The sequence below is a fragment of the Aotus nancymaae genome, unplaced genomic scaffold (genome assembly GCF_030222135.1).
Source record: "Aotus nancymaae isolate 86718 unplaced genomic scaffold, 86718_ANA_hifiasm-v0.15.2.pri h1tg000076l, whole genome shotgun sequence".
Lineage (NCBI taxonomy): Eukaryota > Metazoa > Chordata > Mammalia > Primates > Aotidae > Aotus > Aotus nancymaae.
In genome coordinates this window covers 10,187,312-10,201,040 of record NW_026988491.1, presented here as the reverse complement: position 1 = coordinate 10,201,040, position 13,729 = coordinate 10,187,312, and the positions used below count along the sequence as shown (strand labels likewise).

Below are 13,729 nucleotides of genomic sequence, written 5' to 3'. Positions count from 1 at the left end.
CGCATTTGAGGCCAGATCATTCTCAGTGGGGTGGGGGTGGAGGGGCAGCCTGTCCATTGGAGGATACTGAACGGTGTCCCTGGTCTCCACCCACAAGGTGAGAGTAGCAACCCCAGCCCCAGGCTTGGAAAAGGTTTCTAGACATTGCCAAATGTCCCCTGGGGGTGAGATTGCTGCTGTACAGGAACCACGAAGAACTCAGACAGAGAACCTCCCGGAGCTAACGGTCCGCAGGAGGCCCCTCCTGTGTGGACTAGGACACCTCTGTGCATACACCCGGAGGATCCAGGAGGGCCAGGCTGAGGGAGGGCATCACTTCCCCCAATTTAAACTTGAAGGTGGACTCAGTGCTAACCCACAGGACCAGGGCACCCCGCAGGTGCATTTTGGGAGGGAAAGGCCAGCTTTGGTTGGGGAGGGGGGCACATCTCCTCTTGGAAATACACAAAATACACATGGGCAAGGACACGGCTTTGTAACAAACCCACTTTTATTGATAGTGTACACGGAGATCCATGGCGGCGGGTGTGCCTGGGTGAGTACGCCACACACCTGTGCAGCCAGGGTGCCCGGCCTGCTCGGAGAGCTCGGGCAGCGGGTGGAGCGGGGGACAGAGGCAGGGTTGGAGCTGCTGCTTTGGGCACAGATGCAGGCAGGGCCAAGGCTGGGGTGCAGGTGCAGGTATGCAGAGCTGGGGCCAGGGCTGGGTTGCAGGTGCAGGTACACAGGCAGGGGCCACGGCATGTGTACATCTGTGTTCATCTGTGTGTACTTGTATATACATGGGCATGGTGTACACAATATCTACAGGGACCCTCACAGACTGAGCTAGGGAGAGGGTTGAGGACAAGATGTAGCCCTGAAGGCCCCAGGGGCCAAGCATCAAGAGAGGGGGCACATCGTGGTATGTACTGAATGCCCAGTGCTAGCTTGCTTCTGCCACCCACAGACTTGCTGTGTGACTGGGGAAAGTTACTTACCCTCTCTGGACCTCAGAAAGACCCATTAGATGCTCACTAAGGTTCCTTAGGGCCCTAAAACTTCAATACGTTTAGAGAGATTAAAATACAAAATATGCTTGTTAAGAGCTGATGAGAAGGGCCTTTGGTTTATGGGTTCGAAATCCACCATGCCTGAGTACATGGTGGTACCCAGTATAGCCCAATCCCGGGCCCAAGGAAAAGACCCACCCTGAGCTTCTCTGTCGTTGCCTTCCCTGGCTCAGTCCTGAGTCCCAGTTGCTCCTCCCTGCCCCCCCACCACTGTGTGTGCAGAGGGTGGTGGGGCAGCAGGGGTGGCAGGGGCCAGGGCTGGGGACCCTCTTGGTTTCCTAGGACACAGTGAACCCAGCACCCAGTAGGTGCTTAATAAATGCTTAAGTAACAAGAACAGTAGAGGACAGCTTGGTTCTAGGTGAAGCTGTACCCTGAACTTGCTGGGGGGGAGGGGTGGGGCCTGGGGCTCATCATGTCCCCACCGGGCTGTGTCCTTGCCCGGTGGTATCCTCTGTGAAATGGGAGCATAAAAAAGCAGCAGTGGCTTGTCTGCCCCACGCTTGAGCAATCGTCTGTAAACTGTGGAGCTCAATGGCAGAGGTGAATATCTAGCTGCAGACAGGCCATGGGAACCCTGTTTGGGAGCGGAGGAGAAGGCGTCCCTGGTGGAGGCCATGGATCTGAACTGGGTGAGGGCCTGGCCAAGGAGGGGGTCACTAGGCTTTTACAGTACAATGATTTCCATTTCTACTGCTATACATGACATGAAAACAGCTGCAACCACAACAAAGCACAACTGTCGGGGGGAGGGACCTGGGAGAGAAGGGACGGGGAGGGGAGGCTGAGGAACTCGATCAGGAGGTGGGCGTGGTCTAGATGTGGCCAAGGCCCCTTCAAACACACAGCCGCCACTGGCTCAGTGTCAGGGGTAGCTGAGGGCAGCTTGTGTGTGAGCTGAGGGTAGAAGAGGGGTGCAGAGGCAGCTGAACTGGAGGGCAGGAGTTGCGGGGCTGAGAGAGACATTCTCTCAGCTGCCACCCAAACCAAGCTGAGTCTTATGCCAGGAGAGAGGAGACCTCTCCCATCTGGGTCCCGGTGTCCTTTCCATCCTGGTTCTTGTCCCAGGAGGTTCCATTTGACGCAGCAATCCTCACCCCCTCTGGCATCAGCGTTTCTTCCAACCTCAGGAGAGGAAAGCGTTAACTCTCAGGAGAGGAAAGGTCTCTGCGTAACTGTTTAGGTGTCTTCCCATAGAGGAGGTGAACCACCAAGGAGCTGCGGACGAGGAGACTCGGGAACGCTGTGAAAAGGCAGACGGATATGCGGAGGCAAGTGCCTGGGGGCCTCCAGTCTGGTGCCAAGGTCTGTGAACAAGCCTGCTACAGGGGCCTCGGTGGGGGGATGCGCACAGCGGGCATCTGGGGCCACCTCCCTGAAGGCACAGCCCAAGCCCCACGCCAGCATCCCTTGCTCACTGGATGGTGCACTTGTCCCTCTCGCGGGCCTGGCCTTCCCGAAGGACCTTGGCCTTGATGTACTTGAGGTCACTGTTGACGCTGGGGCGGCGGGCGAAGGGCGAGACCATGCCGTAGGCGTCTACCTCCTTGATGCGGCGCATGCAGAAGGGCCTGGGGTGGAAGGCGTCACCGTACTGCACGGAGATCTTGCGGTGCAGGGCGGGGCTCATCTCGTGCGGCAGTTTGGCCATGCTGAAGAGCACGTAGAACATCTCGTCCACGTTGGTGTTCTTCTTGGCCGACACCTCGAAGTAGGCGCAGTTCTCGTCGCCCGACACCAGCAGCTCGGCCTCGGTGGTGGGCACCTGGCGGCAGAGCTCGCCATGGTCGTTCTTGTTGCCACAGATGACCATGGGCAGCTCCGCCGCCTCCTTGGTCTTGTTCTTCAGGCAGGACTTGACCTCCAGGATCTGCTTCTGGAGGCGCTTGACCTCATCGAAGGACTCCCGGTTATCCAGGCTGAACACCAGGATGAAGACATCCCCTGCAGGGAGAGAGCCCAGGCAGTGAGTGCACCGGCCAGCTGCGGCCCCTGCCCTCCTCTCGCCACAGAACATCAGTCCCAACAGCTGGCAGTCACGGGTGCCCTGAGGCAGTGGCCCGGCGTCACTGACTTAAAACCTTCACAGTGACTCTGTGGGGTAGCTGCAATTATTCTCCCTGTTTTCCAGGGCAGGAAACTGAGGGTGAGGGGGTTGAAGCCCCTGTTCAAGGTCGCATAGCTAGCACCTGGTACCGCTTGGTTCAAATACGGTTAACACACTTCACATTTCCTTGTAGGGCTGGAGAGGGGTGAGAGTGACTTGTGTGAACTGTGTTCAGATAATAATAAAAGTCATTTCCAGGAGAGCAGGGGTCCTGCCTGTCTTGCTCAATGCCTGGTTTGCATCTGGCCTCATCCACTTAGCTGCAGATCCTGAAACCTCTGTAATCTCAGTTTCTCTGTCTGTTTCATGAGATGAAATATGACCTTGCAGGATTATTTTGAGAGTTATACAAGATAATGAATGGACGGTGGCACGTGCTCAGTGGCCTCAGGTGTCAGTGACGATGAGAACGAGGGCCTGCTGGGAGCCAAGCATCAGGTATACGCTCCAGGCCCACTGTTCTCTTGATTCCTCACTATGTCTCTGTCAAGGAGATTTTGTTACCTTTATGTTACAGGTGAGCAAACTGAGGCTCAGAAAGGGTATGCGACCTGCCCAAAATCACACAGCTCCTGTGTGGCTAGGCTGAAACTCCTACCTGATTCTGTCCTCACCTAGCTGGTGCCTAGTACACAGTAGGTGCTCTCGGCTTCTCAAATCATAGGATGAAAAAGTGAGTGCTGGCCTCCAAGGCCCACATTGCCTCCAGGATAACTCACCGCATCCCTCAAGGCAGGCTTTGGAATCTGAAGCAGTGGCTGCTGTGGAGATGGTAAGGCGGTGGGGAGGCTGTCTGGATGGGTGCCTCCATCCCAATTTCCAGCTCTTAATAAGCACCTTTCTCACTTTTACGTAAACTCTTTTTTGTTTTGAGATGGAGTCTTGCTCTGTCACCCAGGCTGGAGTGCAGTGGTGCGATCTCGGCTCATTGCAACCTCCATCTCTTAGATTTAAGTGATTCTCCTGCCTCAGCCTCCTGAGTGGCTGGGATTACAGGTGCCCCGCCACCATACCTGGCTAATTTTTGCTTTTGTTTTTGTTTTGTTTTGTTTTCTTGAGACAGAGTTTCACTCTTGTCACCCAGGCTGGAGTACAGTGGCATGATCTCGGCTCACTGCAACCTCCGCCTCCTGGGTTCAAGTGAGTCTCCTGCCTCAGCCTCCCAAGTAGCTGGGATTACAGGTGCCCAGCAGCATGCCTGGCTAATTTTTTTGCCTTTTTAGTAGACACAGAGTCTTACCATGTTGGCCAGGATGGTCTCGAACTCCTGACTTCAGGTGATCCACCTGCCTCGGCCTCCCAAAGCACTGGGATTACAGGCATGAGCCACCGCACCCAGCCAATTTTTTTTTTTAGTACAGATGGAGTTTCACCATGTTAGCCAGACTGGTCTCAAACTCCTGACCTCAAGACTACCCACCTTAGCCTCCCAAAGTGCTGGGATTACAGGCGTGAGCCACTGCGTCCAGCCACTTTTGCCCAAACTCTTGATAGCCTTGTGGTGTGGATACAAGATCCCTGTCTCACAGATGAGGAAACTGAGGCCCAGAGGAGTTAGCAACTGGCCCAAGTTCTTGAGAGGAGAAGCAAGCAGTTCCAGCTTCTGGCAGAAAGGCTGCCTACTTCCTCTGCACCTCCAGAGCACACCATTTGCCCCCACTTACTGGCACATGGCACATTCAGAATGGTGTCCAGGCCAAGGAGGTGCTCCAAACAGTGAGCTCTGGCACAGAGGAGGGCTCCATCGCCCACTCATCATGGTCTCCTAGGGGCCTGGCGCACGGTAGGTGTTCACCAAGGCAGGCTGAATGGATGGGAGTGATGGAGTGAAAGGCACTTGCAAGGCAGCGTCAGCTTGGCAACTTCTCCTACTTGCGCTGCCAAACCCCATCCCGTTAGGCTAATCCAGGGCCCCTGAGGACTCACGGCCTTGACATATTCAAATGCGAGTCTGCGATGCCAAGCATCAGAGATCGGCCCGGCTGGCAGCTGGAAGAAGAGCTCACAGTGGAATTAATGGCTTTCAGAATTTCCTGCGCGGCAGGAAAATGAGGTTGGAAAAATGAGGTTCCACCAGGTTGGAAAATGAGGCACGGGTTGGTGAGTGAAAAAAACAAGCATCAGACAGATGTGCTCAGAATGAGATGCGCTGGGAAAAAGAGCCAGGCACAAATATTCTCCATTGTGGGGATACAAATACAAACAGCAGTGTATTCACGGAGGCCCGGAAGGCTCCACGCCGGACGGCCAGGGTGGCCACCTCCAGGGCAGGGGCAGGAGCCTGGGACGGGGAACATGGGTCAAAGGGGCATTAGCTTTATCTGCAACATTTGCAGGAGGGTGTGTTTGTGTATTACTTGTGTCACTGAAAATTCATGCTGAAAACAGGCACGGGCTTCCTCTCTTCATCTCCCCCCTCACTTCCTCTGTCGTTAGCCTTATTTATGGCAGTGGGTACCCAGTCCCCTCCCCAAGGCTGGGAGGGCTGACACCCATGCAATCAATACACATCATGCGCTGGAAGCTCCCGCCACAGGACTTATGTGGACTGTGTTCAGGTAATAATAAAAGTCATTTCCAGGAGAGCAGGGGTCCTGCCTGTCTTGCTCAATGCCTGCTTTGCATCTGGCCTCATCTGCTTAGCTGCCAGCTGTCTAGGGAAGTCCTCACAGCCTCCCCATGGGGTATGAGGTTAAGCCCACTGTGCAGCTGTAGAGGCTGAGACTCAGATGGGATGCATGTACCTCTGGTCACACATTTAAGCCAAGAGGCCCAGACGGGATTCGAAAACAGGTTGACCCAGGGCTCTCCTATCTACATGACCCTTCTCCAAAACTTGGGGTGGATTGGGGAGCTAGACTGCTGTCTGGGTCAGATGCTCCAAAAAGCCAGCCTGGAAGAGGAAGCACTCAAGGAGGGTTCTCCCCACCCCCCACGGCCTCAGTCTTGGCCTTGAGGCCTGGGGCAGGGCTGGGTATGGCATGGGTTTCTAGGTGTAGAAGTTATCTCCGTTTGGGAGTTATCTTAATGATGCCTAGAGAGCTGCCTGCTCACTCCTTCCCTTACCCCTGGCCAGCAACAGGAGGGGTGTGGCTTGGGAAATGACTGTGTAGCCCGGAGCAGGCCTACGACAAATGCTGACTCAACAGAAGTCCCCTGGGATTGCACTTACTATCTGCCCACCAAGCGCTTTACATATATTCACTCATTTAATTCTCACCGTGCCCTTAGGATGAGTGTTGATGTGATGTTAATTTAATAGGTGAGAACGCTGAGGCACAAAGAGAGAAAATCCCTTGCCCTGATTTACGAAACCAGGAAGCAGTGGAACCAGGACTCAGACCCAGGCTCTGGGTCCTGGGTTTGTCCTCCTAACCTCCCTGTCCCTCTGCACTGCTCCCAGCAGAGCTGAGAGACCGTGGTGTGGTTTTGTCTGAGAGTACAGGAGCAGACTGCCTTTACATGCTATGGGACCCCTGGACCGAGTTCCTTAACCTCTCTGGGCTTCAGTTTCTCCACTTGTAAAAACTGAATGAATAAACTATTTACTTCTGAGGGTTAAATAACCACATGCCAAGCTCTAAGAACAGGACCAGGCCCACCGCTCCTGATAAGTGTCAGCTGCTGCCATCACCATCACTGTGACTATGACCAAGGCCCCTTCCCTTTGGTGACTACTCCCTGGGTCCTGCCCTTACCTCTCTAGAAGGTGGCAAAGGCCTGGGGTATGGGAGACCTGAGCCGCGTGGACTGACCATGGGCCTTGGAGCTCTGCTGGGTCATCTACAGAGGAGGGAAGCAGAAGGCTGGGCATCATTCTGTTCCCTAGAAAGGAATATCCCTGGGGCACGCTGCTATCAGCTCCTGATCTGGAAGGTGGCACCGACAGCCATGACTAATCAATCTGGAGTCTAACAGAATGGAATCGAGCCCCTGCCTCCATCACTAGTTCCAGCAAGTGGCAAAACCTCTCTGAGCCTCATTGTGCAAGGATGACGCCTGTCTCAGATGATGGCTATGCAAGTACCATGCAAACTGCCAAGTGCGCAGCACACTCCACACCCATGTCCCGGCCCTGCCACCCCAGCCCCGGCACCAGCGGGCCTCACCTGTGAGGATGGAGAGCCTGCGCATGGCAGGGAAGGGGTGGTTGCCGGAGGTATCCAGGATGTCGAGCTGGTACATGTCGCCGCGGATGTTGTATACCTTGCGGTGGAAGTCCTCGATGGTGGGTGTGTACTGGTCCTCGAAGCGGCCATTGAGGAAGCGAGACACGATAGAGCTCTTGCCCACCCGAGAGGCACCCAGCACCACCATACGGTATGAGTTCTTGGCGGGCACACTGAGCGTGCAGTTCCCGCTGGACAAAGTCTTCATCATGGCTCGGGGCTGCAACAAAGAGCGAGGGAAGTAGCCAACAGGGGGCCCCCGACCTGGCCCCGCCACCCCTTCTTAGAGGACTTGGTCTCTCTCTTGGGGCCTCTGTCTAGGTCTCGGTTTTCTGTCTGTAGAATGGAAATGTCAGACAAGGTTCTAAGGGGCCTTGGAGTTCTACCCTCTCATTCATTCCTGCCCTCGCCTTCACTCCTTCCTTCATCCACTGACTCACTCACCATCCGTTCATTCACCCTTTCTTTCGCGCAAGCACCAGACTGCTGGGATTTCAATCCTCACCTTGCCTCTCGCTACTGATGTTGGGCAAGCAGCTTAACCTCTCTAGGAGTCACTTTTCTCATCTATAAAATGAACCCAACTCGTAGAGCTGTTGCAAAGGGCTCGGCACATGGTGAAATCTCAAAAACGGTATCTCTCGCGAGAATCCGTTCTTTCCCTGGTTCATCCACCTGGCTTTCCGGGAGCCTGTGATTATTCCAGGATAAGACACGGGGAAGGCACTAGCATGCATTTCTTAAACCTGGGGCCAGTGGGGTAAGGGGGTTCTGTGACCATCAGCCCTCCTGGGAAGAAGGGAAGGCTGTGTCCACACTGCTTGCTCCAAGCCTGATGCCTGGAGTTGCTCCTGCAGCCATCCCGGGAGCACCCACCTTTAGACCTGCGCTCCGCATCTGGCAGTCTCCCTCCCGCTCCATGGCCTGCCTAGAGATTTTTGCCTCCCAGGCCCTGGGTGTTTACTTGCCTCTGGGAGACCCCAAGGCCCGGAGTAGAGGATGTGGGATGTGGAGTAACCCACGGCTGGCTCAAGCATCCCTCACAACTCCAAGGGTCAATGGTTCTGGAGCAAACCCACAGCTGTCTATGGGAGCCTCCTGACCTCATGAAAGAGGCTGACATGGGTCCAAGCTCTTGTATAAACAAATCCATGGGCTCCACCAGGCCCACCCCAACGGCCCTTTGAAGCCCAGCCCTCCCTCCTTTCCTACCTCAGTGCCCACCAGAATGCCCCCAGATCCCCTGAGCCCAGTCGCCGTAGTTCGTTTGAGCTCTGCTGAGATCGGCCTCCACTCCTCTGCTCACGCCACCCCCTGCAGAACCCCCTCCTCCCCTTCAGGGTCTGGCTCAAGTGCCACCTGTTCTCTAAAGGCCTTTCTCACCCCGCCACCCCAGGAGGAGTCCTTCCTCTCTCCAGAGGAGAGCTTTCCAGCCCCTGAACGGCAAATGGGCGCAGGCCTGCTGAAGTATCAATCCCCTTGGTCCTCTGCAGGCTGCCACAGGTTGTGCAGGTTGGGCACTGCACAAGGCACCCAGGTGGGTGGGCACATAGGGGCTGCATCCCAGAGGCGGGGGGGTCTTGTGTCAAGGAAGAGGCACTGTTTTTATATTCACACAAAGCGCTGTATGTGCCAGCCTCGGTCCCCACCTTGGGATGCCCCAAGTCGGTTTCCTTGAGTGCCTCATCCATTGGCCCAAGGCGCTTTCCAACACCATCCCTTTCCGGTTATCATGATGCTAAGGTCTGAGGTGGCCACTCGAGGTGGAGAGACCGCCTGCGTGCGAGTCCCCGGCACACATCTGGGTCTGCTCACCCTGCCCAACTACCAGTCTCTGTGCAGGAAACTGGCTCTCAAAAACACCTTTGTGAAAAGCCCTATTGGTGGTATTTGCCCATTTCCATGGGGTGAATGCTCCCACCACGGTCAATTCTAAGCTGCCAATTTGACTTCGATGAATGAATCACAAAGAGGCGCACACAATAAGCCAGCTCAGCACATGGCAGACCCCAGGCCTGGAGCCACAAGGACAACTGTGGCCACCTGAGCCCATGCAGTGTGCCAAGCCGCACACTAAGTATAGAAATAATCATAGCTGGCATTTATTTTGCAGCTAAAATATGCCAGAATGTTCTAAGTGCTGCACACATGTTAACCTATTTCTCCCTTTAGTAACCCCAGAAAGCAGGTGGTGTTTTTCTCCAATTTACAGATGAGGAAACTGAGGCACAGAGCGGTTACATTACTTGCTTACAGTTACACAGCCAGTAACCAGCAGAGGAGGCGTTTGATCCTAGGTGGTCTGCGCCGCGCTCAGGAGGCTACATGACTAGCCTACTTCATTAATAGGGGAGCCTGAGCAATAGTTCAAGCCTAAGACCCCCACATCCTCCACCCAGCTCCCGCCTAAAGCTGCGTTTGAATTTATCCCACAAAACTGCCATGCCATGTACACAGCAGGAGCTCAATAAATGGTCTGTACATTAATCAAATGGCAAATGGCTCTGTCTTTGGGCTTGCCTGAAGCCCCTCTCTGGGACCTTCTCTCCTCAGCCTCAACCACCTGACTGGCCAGGGGCCATGCTAAGGAGGGCCTCCCCACCAGGGCAGCCCTGGTGAGGTGCCCAGGGCATAGGTGTGTGAGGCAGAAAATGAGAGAGAGAAGGGTGGAGAGGGGGCTGCCAGACCACAGCAGGGAGCCCTTCTCAGTCTCTGCCAGGGCTGTCTCAGCCAGCCTGGGCCTTCAGCAGAGATGGGGGAAAAGAACACTCCCTGAGTCCCTCTGCAGAGAGTTTGACTTTGCTGGTGGTCACTTCTGTCTAGACAGCGGACAGGAAAGGGGCCAGAAGCTCCCAGGGACAGTATTTGTCTCCAACACTGCCCTGCCCAGCCTCCAGCCCAGAGCTTGGTACAGACAAGCTAATAGCAATGACTGAATGGGCTTCAGGGAGTCAGAGAGAGGAGGCAGGGAGTCAAAGAGAGAAGGCAGGGAATCATAGAGAGGAGGCAGAGAGTCAGAAAGAGGAGACAGGGAAACAGAGAGAGGAGGCAGGGAGTCAGAGAGAGGAAGCAGGGAGTCAGAGAGAGAGGCAGGGAGTCAGAGAGAGAGGCAGGGAGTCAGAAAGAAGAGGCAGGGAGTCAAAGAGAGAAGGCAGGGAATCATAGAGAGGAGGCAGAGAGTCAGAAAGAGGAGACAGGGAAACAGAGAGAGGAGGCAGGGAGTCAGAGAGAGAGGCAGGGAGTCAGAGAGAGGAGGCAAGGAGTCAGAGAGAGAGGCAGGGAGTCAGAGAGAGGAGGCAGGGAGACAGACAGAGGAGGCAAGGAGTCAGAGAGAGAGGCAGGGAGTCAGAGAGAGAGGCAGGGAGTCAGAGAGAGGAGGCAAGGAGTCAGAAAGAGGAGACAGGGAGACAGAGAGAGGAGGCAAGGAGTCAGAGAGAGAGGCAGGGAGTCAGAGACAGGAGGCAGGGAGTCAGAGAGAGAGGCAGGGAGTCAGAAAGAGGAGACAGGGAGACAGAGAGAGGAAGCAGGGAGTCAGAGAGAGAGGCAGGGAGTCAGAGAGAGAGGCAGGGAGTCAGAGAGAGAGGCAAGGAGTCAGAAAGAGGAGACAGGGAGACAGAGAGAGGACACAAGGAGTCAGAGAGAGGAGTTAGGGAGTCAAAGAGTCAGAGAATCACAGAGAGGAGGCAGAGAGTCAGAAAGAGGAAAGAGGGAGACAGAGAGAGTAGGCAAAGAGTCAGAAAGAGGAGGCAGGGAGACAGAGAGAGGAGGCACGGAGTCAGAAATAAGAAACAGGAAATCGGGAAGGGCAAAAAAGGAGAAAAAAAATCCTCTGTGGCTTTTATCGCTGAGAGACTAATTCTTCACATGGCTTGAGCCACGTGGGGCTGTGTGAGACATTTGGACACCTGGACGCCAGGTGACAGTGCCTCTGTGGGCTCCGCCTCCCAGCCCATGTCTTTCTTCCCTCTCCTCCCCCAGAGGTGGCACCATGGGCAGCCTCATGGACACAGCTCTCCTCTGCAGCCTGTTCTCCCTTCTCCACCCCCAGCCGGGTTGACCTCACACAGCGAGCAGCAGACAGGGCTGCGTTTGAAGGGCCCTTTGGGAATTTAGAGTCCAATATCAATGACTGAATGGATTTCAGGAAATCAGAGAGAGAAGGCAGAGAATCAGAGAGAGGAAGTAGGGAATCAGAGAGGGGAGGCCCAGAGAGGCAGGAGATTCAACAGAGACCCCCTAGCAGCACAGGTATCCGAATGCACGTACTGTGACTTCTGAGCCCACCACACGGCCATTCTGAGGACAGGTAGGAGGCAGAAAGTTTCCAGAGCAGAGATGAGGAGGTGCCATCCTGGGGGCACAGTAACCACAGCCAGGAAGGCATACATCAGCCCACTTGACTGACGGGGACATTGACACTCAGAGAGGTTAACTCACTTGCCCCAGTTCACACAGCAGACGACTAGCTGGGCTGGGATCAGAAGCAGGCTTTGGCTCCAAAGCCTGGCTCTTAACTCTATGAAAACCCACCCCGGACCGAAACTTGTCTTTTTCAAAACACTGTCTGACTCAGTGAAGCCTCAGCTGGCATCAGGCAGGGAGATGACCCCTGAGGCATATTATATTCTCACTCCCTCTCTGCCTGCAAGCAGTGGGGCAGGGAGGGGGTGGGCACCTCCCAGGATTCTCCCCCAACCCTGCCAGCCAGCTCCCAGCAAGTGCACATGTGGATTCGCCACTTCTTCTCCCTGGAGCCTCTCCCCTAGGGCCTGCCCTGAAGATGGAGGGGTCACACGGGCACGGGCAGCAGGATATCTGGACATGTCCTCCCGGTGTGTGCCCCAGAGCCTGTTTCACTGGACTGCCTCTCCTCCACCCTCCCATGCCTCCTCCATCAGCACACACTCAGCCTCTTCGAGCATGTACATTGCAGTCACTGGCCTCCAGCTGCCACTTTGAGAGTCCGGGGGCTTGGCAAAGCCAACCCCATCAAAGCCAACCCCATCTGGCAGCTCAGATGGTAGAAGGTAGGCAGGCATCTGGCTCCCGGCAGGCCAGCTCTGCCTCTCACCAGCCCAGCACCCCTGGGCAAATGACTTGGCTTCCCGTCACTCAGGTTACTCCTTGTTAATGGTAAGAAACAAACCCCCTGTGTGGCCCTGGGCTTCCAATAAGTTTGGAGGCTGCCCCAGCTCCTGGCCCGCCGCAAACCTGAACACATGCTGGGTTCTTTTCTTTGTAGCACTTTCTCTTGGCAGTCATGGGGCTGCCTAGAGCAGCGGGTGAGGCTGAACTGGAATGCAGGCACAGGTCTTGCAGGGATCCCATCTTGTCTCTGACACCACCGGAGGCTTGAATCACCGGCTCCTGACCTGGCTGCCCCCTCCCAGCCTGACTTCCCACCTTCCATGAGGTCTTGGACAACATCCCCTGTCATCCTTCCAGTGCTGGGGACATGGGGAGGGGAGGGCACAGAGAGGCCTCCAGAGCTGCCTTCTGGGCCCTCCAAGACAGCTAAGTTATAAGAAACCCCTCCTGGGAAGGGAATCATCCAGGAAATTCACTCTGCACCAACCCAGAGAAAGCTCAAGAACTCTGGATAAGGGACGAGCTTCTTAATCTTCCTTCCCCACCTCCAGGTAGGTAGGCTGCAGCCAGCTCCAGAAGGGGGACAGGAGTGTCTGAGGAAGTTGACTCTTCCTCCCTGAGCCTCAGTTTCCTCCTATTTAAATGGGCTATTACTCTAGCTCTCTTAAATGGAAAGCCTCTGGCATGAAAACTAGTACATAGTAGAAGCTCAATGCATCTTTCTTTCCTGGGATAAGTAAAGGGTCTAGCATCCAGTCTGACACATAGAGTAGGTGCTCAATGAATTTAATTTTCTCTAGGTATGTAAAGTTGCCGGACGATCCTGGCACATAGGAGGTGCTCAGTCAATTTCACTTTCTCTGGGTCATGCAAGGAACCACAGAGCTTTCCTGCCCCAAGCATCTACCCTTTCCTCCCGGCTGCTCCACTTCCCCCAGATCCCCAGCTCTGTTGGGGTGTCTCCTACCTGGGAATGGCGGGCCGGGCCTCTGGCTCGGCTAGAAGAGCTGCTTGGAAGCGCCGGGAGCTGCGGAGAGCCGCCTGCTGTTCCAGGCGCCGCCGAGCCTCCCAGAGTCTGTGGCGCCTCCTGGGTCACTGTGTCCGGATCCTCTCCTGCGCGGCTCGGGGCGCCCGGCTGGACGCTGCCGGGCAAGGAGGCGCGAGGGGCCGGTGCCCCATGGGTGGGCTCCGAGGGCTCGGCGGGGCCCGGGCAGGGGGCGGGCTCCGGCTCGCCACCGCCGGCCCTGCCCTGCCCCGAGCCGGGGGCCTCCTGCTGAGCCAGGTGCCCGGAGGCTTGGGGACGTCCGATCCGG

The 13,729-nt window shown here is 55.7% G+C and overlaps 1 protein-coding gene across 1 annotated transcript; it reads right to left on the bottom strand.

Moving 5' to 3' along the window:
- Positions 1-482: 482 nt before the first annotated feature.
- RASD2 (RASD family member 2) lies at positions 483-13,507 on the bottom strand. Its single transcript, XM_021668779.2, has 3 exons — positions 13,384-13,507; positions 7,269-7,548; positions 483-2,996 (listed from the first exon to the last, which is right to left on the bottom strand). Exons 2-3 carry the CDS (start codon positions 7,537-7,539, stop codon positions 2,467-2,469), a joined length of 801 nt encoding a protein of 266 aa, XP_021524454.2. The 5' UTR covers positions 7,540-7,548; positions 13,384-13,507; the 3' UTR covers positions 483-2,466.
- Positions 13,508-13,729: the final 222 nt, after the last annotated feature.